The sequence below is a fragment of the Doryrhamphus excisus genome, chromosome 2, assembly GCF_030265055.1.
Source record: "Doryrhamphus excisus isolate RoL2022-K1 chromosome 2, RoL_Dexc_1.0, whole genome shotgun sequence".
NCBI classification, from domain to species: Eukaryota; Metazoa; Chordata; class Actinopteri; order Syngnathiformes; family Syngnathidae; genus Doryrhamphus; species Doryrhamphus excisus.
This window is the reverse complement of record NC_080467.1, coordinates 7,648,730-7,666,870: the sequence shown is the minus strand read 5'-3', so window position 1 is coordinate 7,666,870 and position 18,141 is coordinate 7,648,730. Positions and strand designations below refer to the sequence as shown.

Genomic DNA, 18,141 nt, shown 5'->3' with positions numbered 1-18,141 from the left:
TATTTGGTGACTCCAAATTGTCCATAGGTATGAATGTGAGTGTGAATGGTTGTTTGTCTATATGTGCCCTGTGATTGGCTGGCCACCAGTCCAGGGTGTACCACGCCTGTCGCACGAAGACAGCTGGGATAGGCTCTGTCGTGCAGGCAGACAAAAGCAGTCGAGTGTAGCAAGCAGCTGGAGATCGTCTAGCAGTCTGGGGATGTGTCCTGTACTTTTGTTGTCGGAGAAGCGCCGGCATTCCGACAGGATGTCATGTGTTTCGTATGTCCCGATGTTGGCGCCCTCTAGGCAGCTGAAGGAATTGACCGCAGACGGTCCCTTGAATAATGTATGTATGCTCATACAGCTAAAGAACAACTTGTGGTTGCTTATGTAAGGTCAGCAGTGTGGTCCCACGTGCAAGGCCGAACCTACCCTTCATTCTGACCCCAGTCGCTGCGAACACATAGGTGTTTATGGGCGGGATCCGGCGAATAGCCTTCATGACAGCTGCATTCTCCTGAGATGGAGGGAGGAAAAAAGACGTTTATTGTCAGAAGATGAATAAATTACCATTTAGAACAGTACCATTTAATCCTCAAGTGTTTTTTTCCACAATAGAAATACAGACAGTATGCAGTGTGCTTCATGTAATTGTCAGTTTCTAAGCAGCACTTTATCCTAGCTCCAAAAGCATATGTACCTGCATTGCTGTATAAAAAAAAGACAACAATGAAAGTATGATGGCGTTCCAGAGGATGCCATTTGTGAAGTCTTAGGTCAGATCACAAAAACCCTCAACTGATCTCCAAATAAACGGTGATGACCGCTCCCGCTTGGCCCGCTTTTGGGGAAGCATAACAGCGGAAAAAAATCCAATGTGTAATGGCCATGCAGGCAACACCATTCACATTTTATCACCTGCTGTTTAATAATTTACTGGCTGACTTTATAGGCCCTCCGCTGCTACCTCCAGGGGGAGGGGGGCACGGCAGCTATATGATGTGGCCAAAGAGCAGCAACAAATATTCTGATTGCCCTTTGTGCGGTAAAAGGTGCCTAGTTGAAAAGCAACATAAGAAGCAATAATGCCACGGCAGGATCGTAGTTGCACCCAAGACTACGTTCCAGCTGATGAAGAATGACTGCAGTTTGGGAAGCATGAATCACATTGCTGTTATCTGTGCTTCAGGCTTATAGTTACTCACTGGGGGAAAAAATAAAAATACATATTAAAGCTTATATTGCCTTTAAAGGGTTCAAATAAAATAAGCTGCCCTGCATCCTACTATTTCGACTCAACGGTTTTGAGCTTATTCGCTTATAAGACGTTTTTTGCAACCCAACCGCTCACTCCCAAAGACGTATTAATACGTCATTATTCATTCAAAACGTCTTTCAAAATGTGAAAATTGTAGACCCTAGGTATATGTTCTACCTGGGGAAATGTTGCTAACCCACTGTCCATGCATTTTTAAGTAAAATAAATAAAATAGTTTGGAGTGCATGCGTGGGTTTTCTCCCGGGTACTCTGGTTAATTGGGGACTCCAAATTGTCCATAGGTATGACTGTGAGTGTGAATGGTTGTTTGTCTATATGTGCCCTGTGATTGGCTGGCCACCAAGTCCAGGGTGTACCCCGCCTCTCGCCTGAAGACAGCTGGGATAGGCTCCAGCACCCCCGACCCTCGTGAGGAAAAGCGGTAGAAAATGAATGAATGAAATAAAATAGGCTGCACGGTGAACGAGTGGTTAGCGCGCAAACCTCACAGCTAGGAGACCAGGGTTGAATTCCACCCTCTGCCATCTCTGTGTGGAGTTTGCATGTTCTCCCCGTGCCGGCGTGGGTTTTCTCTGGGTAATCTGGTTTTCCCGTAACCATTCCATTCCAAAAACATGCTAGGTTAATTGGTGAATGGGAGTGGTTGTTTTCCTATATGTGCCCTGTGATTGGCTGGCCACCAGTCCAGGGTGTACCCTGCCTTTTGCCCGAAGACAGCTGGGATAGGCTCCAGCACCCCCGCAACCCTTGTGAGGATAATCGGTAGAAAATGAATGAATGAATGAATATAATAACTTGCCATGGGGCCAAAGAAAGTTGCAAAGGCCAGCAGTTTTATAAGGAAGTTCAGAAACGGTATTGAATCCAATCCCGCGAGGATGCCCTGGAAGTCCGCATCAACAATAAGTTCCATCTCTTGTGTTCTGTATGTAAAACTAATTATTCTCAATAAAACATATTTCTCGTTAATTTATTGGGGTGTCTGGAACGATTAACATGATTTCCTAGTTCAAAAATTGCCTTGGCTTTTGTGCATACCAGTTTTCGTCTGAACTTTTAGAAGGCATTCAGGATCTTAATCTTCCTCTCCATGCGCTTTAAAATGTTGCTTATCTTTTGCTCTTGGTGTGAAACTGTGTTAAATGTTTACAATGAACTCATCAGTGCTTTTAATGCTGGCTGAACAGTTTATTCATCACGGATATTACAACATTGGTTGTGTTGCTGCTGTGTTGTACAGTGTACTTTTTCTGAGCTATATTTTCCTTTCCACTTGCTCCTGCACTCCAAGTTCTGAAGGAAGTTAAAACATGAAGTTGTTACATTTAAAGAGTTTCTCTCTAATTATCGCCGGCTACCAATTAATGTCCATCCTCTCTGCAGTTTAGCAAAATAAACACGGCAACTATAATTTAGCAGTGCCATTTACTGTACTCTCAAAGCCAGCATTTAAACTCTCACTTGTCACTCCATCTTTGCTCTTTGTAACTTTGCTCCATGATATGCCGTCATTATGTAATAGAGTGCCCATGCTAAAAATCAGCGCGCCTATATCATTACTTGAAACATACATTATAATTATATCATCACCCCAGAGTAGGCGCCGGCAATTAAACGCAGAACTCTGTGCGCGGTCCATTGATGATGTCGCCTTAATAACGTAATGACTGGAGTTATCATTTTATTACGATGAGGTTCCCCATTATTAGCCAATTCATCCTATCCCGCCGCTAAATGCCCTACTAGGGAGAAATGTATTACAGCATCCATCATCATAAGTATCCTCGTGAAGACCCGCCGATCTCCTTGCTTCTTTTGTGTTCCTAATTACAAATCATGTCTTCACCTACTTTTCATTTGGTGTCATTTGTCGTTTCCATGGAAATGACTAGTGGAAGACGTTGGGTGAGGAGGTGTTTCACGTAAACAAAGGATTAATTGGGGCTGAATAGGTTAATTAAGGTAGGTAATAACTCACTAAAATATGGTTAGGTTGACCCCACCCTCCAACCCCCCCAACATGAATTTGACAGATTTTTCATGGCGTACAGAATACTGTGTTCTATGGCTATATAGACAAGGTACATGGTATATACTACAGTGTTTAACCCCTAGTACAGCATAGACAACTTGGTAATTATGACTTATTCACTGATTTATTAGAGCCCTCTAGACATGAAATAACACACCTATAGTCACCTTTACAATCGTATTACCCAATATACGAGATGCCATCTGAGAAAATAAGCCAAATAAGACTTGTGTGTGTTTCAATAAATGTCTTACGGACGTGCGGACAAAAAATAACATTGCGGATTCAAAGTTGAGTTAGCCAATTAAATAACATCTGGCGTGTTTTACTATAGTGACACCTTGTGGCCATTGTAGACGACGTGTTGTGAATATGTTATACTGTATTAAACTGGGGGCTGCACGACGGTTGAGTGGTTAGCGCACAGACTTCACAGCTAGGAGACCAGGGTTCAATTCCACCCTCTGCCATCTCTGTATGTTTGCATGTTCTCCCCGTGCATGTGTGGGTTTTCTCCGGGTACTCCGGTTTCCTCCCACATTCCAAAAATATGCTAGACTCCAAATTGTCCATATGCATGAATGTGAGTGTGAATGGTTGTTTGTCTATATGTGCCCTGTGATTGGCTGGCAACCAGTCTAGGGTGTATCCCGCCTCTCGCCCGAATGACAGCTGGGATAGGCTCCAGCACCCCCACAACCTTCGTGAGGATAAGCGGTAGAAAATGAATGAATGAATGTATTAAACTGTATTTGTATTTTACTTCATTTAGAATATTTTTATGATTGAAAATGCATAAAGAATATGTAACATTAGCTTAAATGTGCATATCTTGCTTCAAGAGAAAGTAGGCTCGAGGGATCTAGCTCAAATGTCAATGTATTTAGAAGTCGGGATGGGCATGGATGGAGATACAAGAGTGCAGTACTTGGTTGCAACCAGCAGAGGCACTGTTGATTCCCTTTTGTACTGAGAGCCCCCACCATTGTTGGTGGTGGTTGTGTAGGATGTTACATTACTTACACAGAGAGGACAATGATGGAAATAGAAAGCACTTTCTGAAGAGCACCTTTAATTTGTGCTAGCGGACAGATTAGTTTGCCCCCGAGGAGGAGATACAACACACTTGAGGGCAATCTCTCATCAAATAATCTCGCTGCTGAAAAGGACAGATGAAAGGGGAAATAAATTGGGAGAGACAAGGAGAAAGGGCGAGGCATTACTACAAGGAGAATCTTCCAAATTTAGCTAGAGAGTAAACGGCTGCAAATTAAATTAGGACGATCACCGGTCTCCCCGACGTATAAACACACGGCGGACATCCTGAACGCAGCACAATCCACAAACTCCATCTTCGGCATTGTGACGCATTTGAGTATCTGTTGCTGTAATCCATTATGCATCAGCCTCCACCGCGCCCTTGACCACGGCGACATTCATTCACATACATTACAGATGTAATCCATTCTAATGAGCTTATAGGCTTGATGTAGTGGCCGTGAAATACCAGTGGGAGCGACGCCACTCGTGCGACAACGTGACACTCTGCACTCCGAGCTTTGCTTAAGAGTCGTTTTAATGTCAGCACAATTATGCTCAAAACTCTTTGATTTGAAAAAGCATGCGATGGGGGACCTTTTTTTTTTCTTGAAACACTCGAGTTAAAAAAAACTTGCTTCTGCCTATTGTGAGGAATTATTTATTTATGACCTGCATATGAATTCATAAACTGTTAAGAATTGTGTTGATAAGGTATGCTAGCATATTTGCAAATGTTATAACCTGAGGTTATGTTATATTCTATTGATAATTGTTTTAGGTTTTCAATAACATTTTAATTTTAGAACCCTTAGTAGCCCAGTATGAAAATATGAGCTGGAAACCTCATATTACAAATATACAACATAAGGTGGCCAGAAATATTTCAATATTAAACAAAGCAAAATTTGTTCTCAATCAGAAATCACTCCACACTCTTTATTGCTGTCTGGTTCTACCATATCTTACTTATTGTGTGGAAATATGGGGTAATAACTATAAAAGCAATCTTCACTCGCTAAATGTACTGCAAAAAAGGTCAGTAAGGATAATTCATAATGCCGCCTACAGAGAAAATGCTAACTCCTTATTTCTAAAATCACAAATACTTTAACTTGCTGATATAGTTCATCTTCAAACAGCTAAAATAATGCATAAGGCTAAAAATAACCAATTAGCTAAAAATGTCATCCAATACTTCTCTACAAGAGAGGAGAAATATGATCTCAGGGAAGAACTACATTTGAAACACTTATATGCTAGGACTACGTTAAAAAGCCATAGCATTTCAGTATGTGGAATCAAACTATGGAATGGATTGAGTAAGGACCTCAAACAATGCACAACGATGAGCCAATTCAAGAAACAATACAAGCAGTTGATGTTTGCTAAATACAAGGATGAAGAGTCTTGAACCAATCATGATGTGCTATATATATCACTATATTGACACTTACTATGGTACCCATTATGTCATTGGATGCTCATATCACCTCGTGAAAAAAGACAAAAAAAAAAAAAAAACTTAAACTATATTAGGAAAGCAGGAAGTGAACAAATATAACAGTTACTGATTGTAAAAGTACCAGATGGCGGGGTAGGATTTAATAAGCTTTGCTTCTTCCTACTCCTTTTGGACATGTGGAACTGTGAACTGATTATGTGATGCATTCAATTGTATTCTGATGCATGTTCAAATGAAATAAAACCATTACCATTACATTACCAATATGTTACTATGCTCATTAACAATATGATAGTTTAATGATTAGCAAAAAAAATTGACTAGGGAGTAAGTGTTTTCTGCTGTTTATATAATAACATTCACTATGTCTTGACACCATCCATCCATCCATCCGTCCGTCTTCTTTCACGTATCCAAGGTCGATCACAGGGCGGGCTACTTAGGCCGCTCCCAAAATGTGATGACCATAAGTCAGGGTAGGAAAGCAGCTGGACCGGTAAAATGAGAGCTTTGGTATTCCAGTCAGACCTGGGTTTTCGACAGACCATATTCATATGATTGTGTTCTAAACTCCATTTTCCCTGTCCTGTATGATCAAACAACCACCAAAACTTATTTATTTGTTATTCACATTGATCATTACATTGCTTTTACTGTATGCATCCGGAGTACAGACTACATCCTGAAGTACTAACCTGTGTCCTGGTCACAGACCTGCTCGCAGGGGTCTGTGGTCCTCTGTCCGCAGTAGTCTCGGACCCACTGTTTGGACGAATTGGTCTGGTAGTACAGGATGAGCTTGGCTGGGTTCAACCAGTTGGAAACATCCAGGAGGCCGCCCATGGCCACCACAAAACTACTTCCTGTGAAGAAAAGAAGCCGTTTCATTTCCTTTAGTCACCGTAAACTGAAACTCCCCTTCGTCCAGACTGTATTTAAAGGAGAAGGCTATAATGCATATATTTACGAGACTTCCTTAATAAGTGCAGTAGTGGGACCATTCTTTCTCATTGCTCCCGGGCCAATCATTAAACTCTGATCACTGAACAAGTCCCCCCGTGTTTCAAGTCCGCCACAATAATTCCAGTGCCCAAGAAACCATCTATTACATGTCTGAACGACTTTCGGCCCGTTGCACTCACATCCACCATTATGAAATGTTTCGAGAGGGTGGTTAAGGACCATATCACCTCCATACTCCCCCCATCTCTCGACCCTTTCCAATTCGCGTACCAGCCAAACCGCTCCACTGAAGACGCCATCTCCACTGCTCTCCACCTGAGCCTGGAGCACCTGGAGAAGAAAAACACCCATGTACGGATGCTGTTCCTGGACTTCAGCTCAGCATTCAACACGATCATCCCCCAGGACCTGGTACGCAAGTTGGAGCCACTGGGCCTCAAGACCTCCCTGTGCAACTGGCTGCTTGACTTCCTCACAGATAGAACCCAGTGTGTCAGAGTGGGCAACAACACATCCAGTGTCATCTCCCTGAACACCGGCTCACCCCAGGGATGTGTTCTGAGCCCCCTGTTGTTTACCCTAATGACCCATGACTGTCGCCCCAAGTACAGCAGCAACCATATCCTGAAGTACGCGGACGACACAACAGTTGTGGGCCTCATTCAGGACAACAACGAACTAGCTTACAGGGAGGAAGTGCGACACCTTGTGGATTGGTGCAAGGCGAACAACCTGATCCTGAATGTTGACAAAACAAAGGAGATCATCGTCGACTTCAGGAGATCCAGACCCAGCCACACTCCACTCAGCATCAACGACACAGCCGTAGAAGTTGTGAACACAACCAAGTACTTGGGGGTGCATATCACGGACAACCTCAGCTGGTCACTCCACACCTCCGCTCTGGCGAAGAAGGCACAGCAGCGACTGCACTTCCTGCGGCGGATGAAAAGAGCCTCCCTCTCCCCTCCTATCCTTACCACCTTCTACAGAGGGACCATCGAGAGCCTGCTGACCAACTGCATCTCCGTCTGGTCTGGGAGCTGCAAGGCCTCGGACTGGACGTTACTGCAGAGAGTGGTGAGGACAGCGGAGAAGATCATCGGGACCCAACTCCCCCCCATTAAGGACATAGCAAACAGCCGGTGTGTATCTAGAGCCCATCGGATCTGCTCTGACCCCACACACCCCCAGCATGGACTGTTCTCTCGCCTGGCATCGGGGAGAAGGCTCTGCAGCATCCGCTGTAGGACGACCAGGTTCAGAGACAGCTACTTCCCCCTGGCCATCAGACTGCTCAATGCCAAATAAGCCTTACTTACATTATTATTATTTATTTTAATTATTTAAATTATTTGGGCAATTTACTGTTCATGCTGCACTTTATATTATGTTGTTCATATTTGGTGTCTATTCTATCTATTTATTCTCCACATTATTATTATTATTATTATTTGTTTTTACTTATCTTCTTTTGTGTCTGTTATTATATGGGAGCCAGGCAACGACATTTCGTTGGCAATTTCACTACTGTGTTTTTGTGCAATGACAATAAAGGGAGTCTATCTATCTAGATTATCCTTAATTGATGCCAACGACTTCTACATTCAGCGGGAGCGCTGAGGGGTGGATTGTTCTTTAGCATAAAGATTATTTTACAGCGAGGTGGTTGGTGGAAGGTGGGCTATCAGAGGCATTCAAAGGACTGCGGGTCAATTTAAAACCGATTCCCGTCCCACAGTGGGACACAAAAGGTGGCGATCACATTACCGTTGTCTTTTGTCAGTCATGGAAGGATGAATAAAGATGGAGGCACTTTAAAAAGTCGCTTGAATCTAAATGGAAAACGAGAAAAGTTACCACCGGCTTGTGCTCTTCTCTGGTCCAACGTGTTTCGCCAACACATTGGGAGGCTTGTCGTGTAGCCTTCACATCTGCTTGTAGCAATTATTGTAAAAAGCGGTTCTCGATCTGTTGTATGTAAACAACACGATGAATGGGGTATACTACAACGGCAACTACATCAATAAATGGCGATGTTGCAATGTTAGAATGCCACTCAGCATGACAAGATTGAAGGTCAACAAAAGTGAGGTGTTTGTGTAGCAGGCTACTTCCTGGTTCATGGAGAATGACATAAAAGGACAAATCAAATGCAGAGGAAGGGTGCATGCTATGCACCGTTACAGCTTCCAACACATTCCAATTGCTTAAATTTCACTGATGTGTTCACGGTGGTGTTTAGTATTGACCAGAATATAAAACGACTTGAAAAATAGGATGACCACTATTTTCTGTCATTGGACAGTAGAACATAAGCATACATTTAAAATCACAAAAAAATACAAATGCATCATTCTACACACAACTTACCAGAGAAAACTGAAAACTATTTAACTGAAAAACTTTATTTAACTTTTCCTTTTTGTAACTTCAATGCCAAGTTATTTTCCCTCTGTCTCTTTTGCCATTCCCTATCCTGCTGATGTCTTCGCATACCATTAGTCACTCCTGCTGAGGTTTTCCTGTTTATGGCGCTACACATCTTTATCGCTTGTCTCCTCGCTACCTTACATCGCTCATTATTTCAGCACTTTAACGCATGTCCCGGCCTAGAGCTTGCATGTCTTGGGTGTACATTATTTACGGCCAGGCCATCTTTCCGACGTCAATATGGTTTAGGACTGAAAACTGGCATTCCGGTCTGTTTTTTTGTTAGCTTGTCTTCTCTTTCTCTGTCCGGTCATATGCTTGTCCGTTGAGTTCTGTAAACCGTGTACAAAAACAAAAAATGCTGTGCTTCAGGTGCATCGGAAAATTTTGCAGAAAAACAAAATAGTAGAATAGTTTGTCGATAGAGATAGCCTGTTTAGTAATGGAGAGATTAAAAGTAATTCTGACACTGAACTTCAACACTGCATTTGTCCCGTGCTCCAAAGTCGAGGCAGGACTGATGTGCTTAGTCGACATGCTAACTGTCCGCATGCTAACACCTAGCAGTGTAAATTAATATCAAGGACCGTCATGGACATCCCGTGTTCGTGTCGTACTCACCATCTGCGACAAAGTGCTCGGGCACGTGAAGCGTGACCTTGACAGTGAGTGGGCAGGAATCCTGCGTGGCGTAGACAATGGCGACGACACAGGTGCTGATGGTAATCAATGTCAGGGTGACCTTATTTAGAGGACTGTGTGGGTGGCCTGCAGGTAAACAAAGCGAAGCAACATTGAATAGTCCCGCCATTGCTAATTATGTGCCGATCAGGGTTTCTGACACAATGGATGAAGATCCTTGAATGGAAGTGGCAGCCTTGAGCTAATATTTCACTGCTGTTCATTTGCCAAATGTTATTGAAAATGACCTATAACAGATGTTCTCAACTTGTTCGGCTGCCGGACCCGCCATCGCCTTTCACTGACAAGCAGTAATCCAAACTGATTGATTTCTCAATGTAAACTTCTTACATATGTCATTTCATAAAGAACACTGCATGAGAAGAGAGGGGCAGCAAAACAATGATGATAGATGACATTTTGATGTGAGACTACAAATATGAAATGTGTACTTTAAAGGGGAACTACGATGCTTTTTCCAGCTTTCTGAGCTATAAATGTAGAAATAATGTTGGATGCTGGTGTTAAACCAAAGGTTCCGATCATCTGGTTACAATACAGTGAGATTCAGGTATAACTGTGTTCATGTTGGATGGGTGACTGTTATTTACCTTGTGGTGTTCATTTTGTCTGGTATTTGCTGTGTATCTGGTGTTGCATACCATTGAAGTATTTGTATTACTATGGCTGGTATTAGAAATACCTTCACATGTATAAATATTAATAAATGCTGAGGTATCACTCGGAAGAAAGAAAAAAAAGCTGCTTTTGGTTTCCATTGAATCACCCTATAGATATTGGGGTTTTACTTCCTCCCACTCCATTTCTTTCAATGTGTTATATATTATTTCTTCTTACTCAAGACTGTAAGACTCAAAAGACTACAAAAATACTCAACATTACGCAAAAATGTTTTTCTTCATGTAAAAAACAAAAAAAAACCACAATTGGGTCAAATCTAGCCTCCAAGACAAAGCTCCCTAAAGGTTTCCAGATGATATCGCTTCTACTGTCAGCCTTATAAATTGGTTGTTTTGGTTGCCCTTTGGCTCTGTCAAAGTTCCCATTCCCAAGAATGAACCACTTACCCCCCCACCTATTGGTATTTTATATGTCAGTTTAATAAAAGCATCTTGCAAATACCCCATGCGCTTCATTTATAAATAAAAACTGAATATTGGAAACGGTAGGATTCATTTGAAGGTCAAAAACAGAAAGCCGGGGAGTGGGAACGTTGAATTGAATCACGCGTCTATCACAGTCTGGGAAAGGTCTACCGTCTGCAGCGAAAGTGCTGGTTTAGCTAATCCCTTTGGGGTGTGGGCGGGTGTCACCGGGCCTGTGAAGGGGTCTCTCAATTACTATAAAAGCCTACTGAGTAGACAAAAGCATGTGCACTCACGCCAGCAAACATTTACTTTATGTCCGCAAACCCGACACACTTCAGTGTTTGCTCACAAGCGCGCCCGACAGCGGATGTGTGTTCAGGCTTAAGAGCTTTACATGTGTTTATCTTGAAATTCCTTCCCTGTGCGTCTTGATGTAAAGGTGTCTTCCGTCTCACCTTTGCTGCGCCGTCGTCCTCTGTGCTGCTCGGTGTAAAACTTCATTTGGTTGTCGTCTTCGGGATCTGACCCTGATTCTCCTTGAGGCCCAAACACGCCTCCGCTTGCTGGAGAAGATAAGAGGAGAAAGAATCCAATGAGAATCAATCACTTGATGACTAGTTGGGATGTGGGGATGCTGAGGAAAGATGATGGAGGAGTTGGCTCTTAAACTGGATTAACCCGAGTTTATTCGTTTTCTATGTCACTTATCCGAACTAGGGTCTCAGGGGTATGCTGGAGCCTATCCCAGCTGGACTGGTGGCCAGCCAATCACAGGGAACATATAGACAAACAACCATTCACACTCACATTCATACCTATGGACAATTTGGAGTGGCAAATGAAGCTAACATGTTTTTGGAATGGGGGGGCGGAGTACCCGGAAAAAAGCTACGCACGCACGGGGAGAACATGCAAACTCCACACAGAAATGCGGCAAACTGAACCCAGGTCTTCCTGATCTGTGTGACCTAACCACTTTCCCACCGTGCGGCCCCTTGTCTTTTCTTGGATTAATTTATTCATTCATTTTCGACCGCTTATCCTTACGAGGAGCCTATCCCAGCTGTCTTCAGGCGAGAGGCGGGGTACACCCTAGACTGGTGGCCAGCCAATCACAGGGCACATATAGACAAACAACCATTCACACTCACATTCATACCTATGGACAATTTGGAGTCACCAATTAACCTAGCATTTTGGAATGTGGGAGGAAACTGGAGTACCCGGAGAAAACCCACGCATGCACAGGGAAAACACACAAACTCCACAGAGATGGCCGAGGGTGGAATTGAACACTGGTCTCTTAGCTGTGAGGTCTATGCGCTAACCCCTTCCCACTGTGCGGCCCCTTGTCTTTTCTTGGATTAATTTATTATGTTTGCTTATTTTATTTAAAAGCTCTTGACATTCCAATTACAATGTTAAATACTCTTGAGGAATGAAAGTCTATTGCTTTTGATACGGTGTACACACATTATTACGCCATTTAATTTCATTACATTATGGTCTCAAGATCATGTTGACAATATCATATACATATATTATTACACTAATTAAAAATGGTCTCAAAATAATGTTGATAATAATACGGTTTATTGCCAATCATTTGTAAGCTGATTATAGTCTGGAAAAATGTGTTATCACCAAGGCTAGGTTTAAGGTTCCTCAGACTGGCAACGTTATAGTCATAATTCTATAATTAATAACACTAGTTGAGTTATGTCCAGTGGTTCGATGGCGACCAGTCCGGGTTGCACCTTGCCTCCCCGCCCGAAGTCAGCAGGGATAGGCTCCAGCATGCCCGACTGAGGACAAGCGTCATAGAAAATGGATTGGATGTATAGTTGGATTATGTCAATAATAATCTTCACCCATTGCAGCATATTTGCAGCGTTATATAAACTCCACGCATTGTGGGCGTACCCCATAAAGAAAGCACTCAGGTAACAAATAGAAGTCGTGATAAAACGACAGAATGAGGAGGCAAAGAAAGCTACTTAAAAGAAGAGCAGTCATGAATTAGCAAGAGTGGAAGGCAATTTCCACAGTGCATTAGCAGCTCACTGAACATCAAAATCAATTTCATCTTTATAGCAACATAGCCACAACTGTTTATCATAAAGCTATCAAATATTGCATTTGTTTATTGCTCACATCTCATAAGTGTTTTATTTGTAATTCTTTTTATTGCTCAATCATTTTCATTAGCTCATTAACACCAGTCAGACTAAATGACACCAAAAACCAATTGTCTTCTTTAAAAATACTCCATAATAATACATTAATATATACTTTTTCATATGTTTTTGTAAGATCCAATTAAATAGTAAAAGATGCTACTAAGCAAATAGGCAATCAAACAGACATGCACATGCCTAACTTGTTTACTTAATCATGAATTATGCGATTAAAAAGAGGTGGGATGCAAGGCAGCAAGGTGATTAATTTAATCAGATTGACATGTAGGTCGATACCGTAAGATTGTACTTAGGGAGAAGATTGCAGGAGACAATGGATTACGGATTTATGTCCACATTATTATCATCTTAATTAAATTGAAAGATAAACAGGCCGCCATACAGTCAACATACTAATTGAGTATCGTGTTTATGTGGGAAACAAGCTGTAAGAATGGAAAGATTGAAAGCAAAACTGCTCACATAAAGGTCATGATCTCGAATCCCCCGCATAGCAAAGTAACTATGCACCTTGCTTAGTCATAATTCTGGAAAAAAAACATCTCTTCTCCAGGGGCATGTGAATAAAGAGAGAAATGGATGAATTGAATATCTAAGCCAGTCAAAGATCATCTATAGCGGAAGCCTTGTGCTGTATGTTTTTAAGGACCTCTGGCAAATAAGGTCGCTAAAGATCCTCCCAATACAAGAGTGCCATGATGTTTATAAGGACCTACTCCAAAACCAGTAAAACATCCTGAATACAACAGTATTACAGCACTGCTGCTTTAAAGAAAGAATGCTGGCCAAAGACTCAAACAGGCAAGCACTCAGGGTTTATTCAGCCCAATAACACCAATTCCTATTTGCCCCAGGGGGCTTTAAAAAAAAAGAAAAAATCCCCAAACCATGCAGGTTGGAGTGTGACGCTTCAGTATTTCTGCAGCACAAAAAAAAAAAAAACAATATGAAGGGAAATACTAAATAAAAGAGGCAAGCTGGGCTTATTTTGCTGCATGTATATTGGATGCCCCGGTGTGAATAAATACTGCATGTGCACGAGTCCCCCGTACGCAGGAGCATGCAACAACTTGACGTGACCTCAGCTACTTTGCGACTCTTTTAAAGCTTTTTTTTTAATTTCCTTTCAAACCCGCAGATGTTGGATTTTCAGCAGCCGTGTGTCAACTTGTCTGTTTTAGCGTGCATTGGGTCACAGTGAGAGCATGTGTGTGTGTGTGTGTGACAATGCGAGTGGGTAAATTAAGCTGACAGCACATGTAGCTCTGCGAGTGCTAATCACATTAAGGCACATCTGCATCCAGCCCTTTGACACCGGCTAAATATTTTCTAGTCCGGCGCAATGCAAGCTGGCGTGTACAATTGTACAAAAAGGAGGATGCAAGTATGCAGATTTGCCATTTATAATGCACAAGATGACATCTGAGAGGCTGCTACAGCAAATCGGACGAGTCAAATGTTTTGAAAAATAAATGAAATAGCATCTTAGTCAATAAGGATCAACAGACTTTCATTTTTATTTAATCTGTTGATGTATTAACTCGAGCTGTAAACGTTGGAAATACCTGCCAGGGTCTCCAACCATCGGTATTAAACAACTGTAGCTTTAGGTAACATCCTGATGTTGTTTTTTATATTTGTTGTAGGTTTTGTGGCCAATCACAGCAGAGTGGGCGTGCCCGGAGGCGGGTGGAATCAATTAAAACTGACCGTTTTGGCAGGAAGCACAAATCAAAGGAAATACAGCTGGAATAGGTGCAGATTCTGGAAGATCTAAAATGTTTTCTGTGCGGGTTATTGTGTCGCTGTTCTATAGGAGACCACTACTCAATACAAAAGGGTTGAAAGACAACGCTTTACAGCGCATCACGTCATACAGCCATGATTACGCAATCCCACAGCAGGATGCTACGACTTACAAAACACAGAAACAGCCTGGAAGTTCATTCTAACACTCACAGTTCACAGTGCGCTTCAACGCCTCATCACATCAACAGCACCCTTGACGGCGTTCGCCCCATCGTGCCTGATACTTCCTGCTTTGGCAGGAAGAAAGGTGACAGACACGCATAATAAAGATGGTTTAAGGATTCCTTGGATGGTATCTGTTGGTTGGAATAGCTTCCCAACTCAAAAATGAACCACTTACTGAAAAGTTGGTTGTCTCTAGATGATGTCACCATCTAATTTGCATATGTCGGAAAAAACATAACCCCTTGGAGAGACCATAAAAATGAGTAAAAACACCTTAATTACCTTTAGAAGTACACATAAACGTGCCCGGTTATTAGTGTAAGGTAAATATGCAATGTTTCCATCACTGCCTCTGTTACTACCTAGAAAACATTATTTATTTAACAACTCAATACACTCATGTGACTTTTAGCATCTGTATACACCATTCATTATTTGTACTAAAATTAATATACGTATATTCCGGTGTCTGAGCAACACATATCTGCCCCTGTGCAATCTAAACTGTCTTTTTTACTTTTACTTTTTGTATACTTTTTTTTTTCTTTAACTTAACTATTGCACTGAAAGGAGAAGCTCTCCAATCTCGTCGTACATCTTGTATAATGACAATAAAGGCCATTCCATTCCATATAAAAAAAATAATGTTTCATCTCAAAGTTCTCCCATCATACGTTGGCGATTGAGCACTTTTATAAATTAGCACAATTGATTAGTAGATGACACATCAAGTGACGAGGAATATTTCGTGACTCAGTGTGGTTTGTGAGTAGCGCACTCTTCTGCTGAACATGCGTAATAGTAACTGAGAGCATAAAAATACAGTACAATAACTGTAATTGTGCACGGAAACCAAGACATATTTATAGCAAATATTTTTGTTGAAAATCCTACAAAAAACACGATTCCACTGTAACATAATTTTACCACAAAATCTATCACAAAACTTTTCCATGTAATAATGATGAAGATAAATCATTGGAGGGCAAGTTTAATATGATTTGTTTGTCTTTCTTCCTTTTTTCTTATTCATTTATATTATATAATCTATATTACATATATTGTATATTCATATCATAAAGTAATATTTGCCTTGACAACACTTCTCCAGCACCTCTGCAGACATTCCTCGCCGGTGGCGTCACGATTTCTAAATATTTTCCACATGATCAGAGGTGAAGAAGCAACATACTGCAGGGGAAAACATGGGGTCACTCTTTGAAATCCACCTTATCAACAAGTCTAAATACTGTGGATTTTTCCAGCTCCCGTTTGGCATGTTAACTAGGTTTGCTGCCAGTGTGCCAGTGCTGCGGATTAAAAACAGCAAATAGGAGTAGAGCCAGGTTGGGAAGCAAACCACGTCTCAGGTAAGCGACTCCTAAATCTGGCTGATGAAATCCTGAGCATTATTTACCGTCCTCCAAAATAAATGTTCAACATGAGTACATTGTACCGACATGTGGACAAGGATGGGGTGGGTTTGTTTGGGTTCAGCAACAGCAGAAGAGGATTGCAGGAGAGTTGAGTGGGCGGCCGCTGTGACATACCTTTGGGCATCATGCATATACAAACATGCAGAGCAGCGGTACAACTGAGACCGGCACACAACAGAAAATAAAAACCTGGTTCTACCTAAATCCTCCTGCTTGGATCCGAGATCCCCTGTGGTCTTACCAGCCTGTGTTTGGGTTTGATATCAGTCTGAGCAGGCTAGGTACCATCCAGGAAACCGATATCGTGTAAACGCTATAATTACAGATCATCAAAGACCAGTTGGGGATACATGTGAGGAAGGACAGCGATGAGGAAGGCAGCAGTGTGTGAAGGGACTCTAAACATTTGCACATTCAAAGGGAAAGGTAGAGAACTAGCATGGTAGCTGTCCAAGAGACCAGATGGAAGTGCAGCAAAGCAAGGAAGCATCGGAGGAGGGTAGAATCTCTTTCAGATGGAATAGATAGACAGATAAATTGGGTAGGTGTGATGCTGAAGGGATAATATAAAAACCAGGTCAGGAGAGTGACAGACAGCGTCAAGGTGATGGAGGCTGGAATCGGGGGGAGTAATGATGCACATTGTTAGTGCATACAACCCACAAGTTGCTTTAGCGTCAAGAGAGAAGGACGGATTGCTTTAGAGTATTCTCAGAGGTGAGAGCGTGGTAATCGGTGCATCCTCAATGTTGGTGAAGGACACAGAGAGGAGAGAAGGAGGTTTATGGGATGGAATGTTGTGAAGGACAAAGACGAGGAGGGGCAGATGATCGTTGATTTTACCAAACAAATGGAAATGGCTAAGTAAAAAGTTATCTCCAAAAGGGGGAGGAACACAGATTCCCAATGGGTTGTAAGGATGGAAACACACTCCTGTGGAGATAGGCAAGGCAGGGAGATCATGGCGGGAAGGAAATACATCATGTTAGGGTGACCAAGGGTAGAGATTGGAATGTGCTGATAAGGGACGATGGTGTGCAGGCAAGATGAAAACAATACGTCAAAAAGCGGATGAAACTGCGGCGACTACCATGAATGAGGAAGTTCCAGGCGTCTCGACCTGTGGATGTATGCAAGTGTTCAGAGGAACAAGATTGGTCAATAATGTCTTTGGAACAGAGGGGCGGTGTATTGGGGCTGATCTTTAAGGACAAGGGCGATGTCGTTTCAGGGTATAAAACTGATGAGCCACACCATGAAGCTCTGAGAAAGAGTAGTGGAAGTAAGGCTCAGGAAATTAGCAGTATGGTTTCATGCAGATGCAATGTTTGCACCAAAAGTCTGCATGGAGAAGTACAGAAAAGACGACTAAAGCATATGATGGAGTGCTGAGAGAGAAACTGTGGTCCAGCGTGAATGAATCTGGGGTGACGGACAGGTACGTTTGAGTTGTACAGCACATGTATGAGAAGTGGGATGTGCCGTGGGTGGGACTGCACAACATCAAATATCTGCTCTTGAAACCCTTCCTGTTTGCTACGATGATAG

At 42.2% G+C, this 18,141-nt stretch overlaps 1 protein-coding gene across 4 annotated transcripts in view; it reads right to left on the bottom strand.

The window, feature by feature from the left end:
* The window catches only part of LOC131103025 (astrotactin-2-like), a 239,522-nt gene that overhangs the window by 100,587 nt on the left and 120,794 nt on the right, over nucleotides 1-18,141 (bottom strand). For all 4 annotated transcript variants that reach the window (XM_058048873.1, XM_058048853.1, XM_058048863.1 and 1 more), the window contains 4 exons: nucleotides 11,441-11,548; nucleotides 9,817-9,963; nucleotides 6,495-6,662; nucleotides 418-502 (listed from right to left, as the gene is read on the bottom strand). In XM_058048873.1, coding sequence (XP_057904856.1) covers nucleotides 418-502; nucleotides 6,495-6,662; nucleotides 9,817-9,963; nucleotides 11,441-11,548 — 508 coding nt within the window. The remainder of the gene's footprint in view (nucleotides 1-417; nucleotides 503-6,494; nucleotides 6,663-9,816; nucleotides 9,964-11,440; nucleotides 11,549-18,141) is intronic.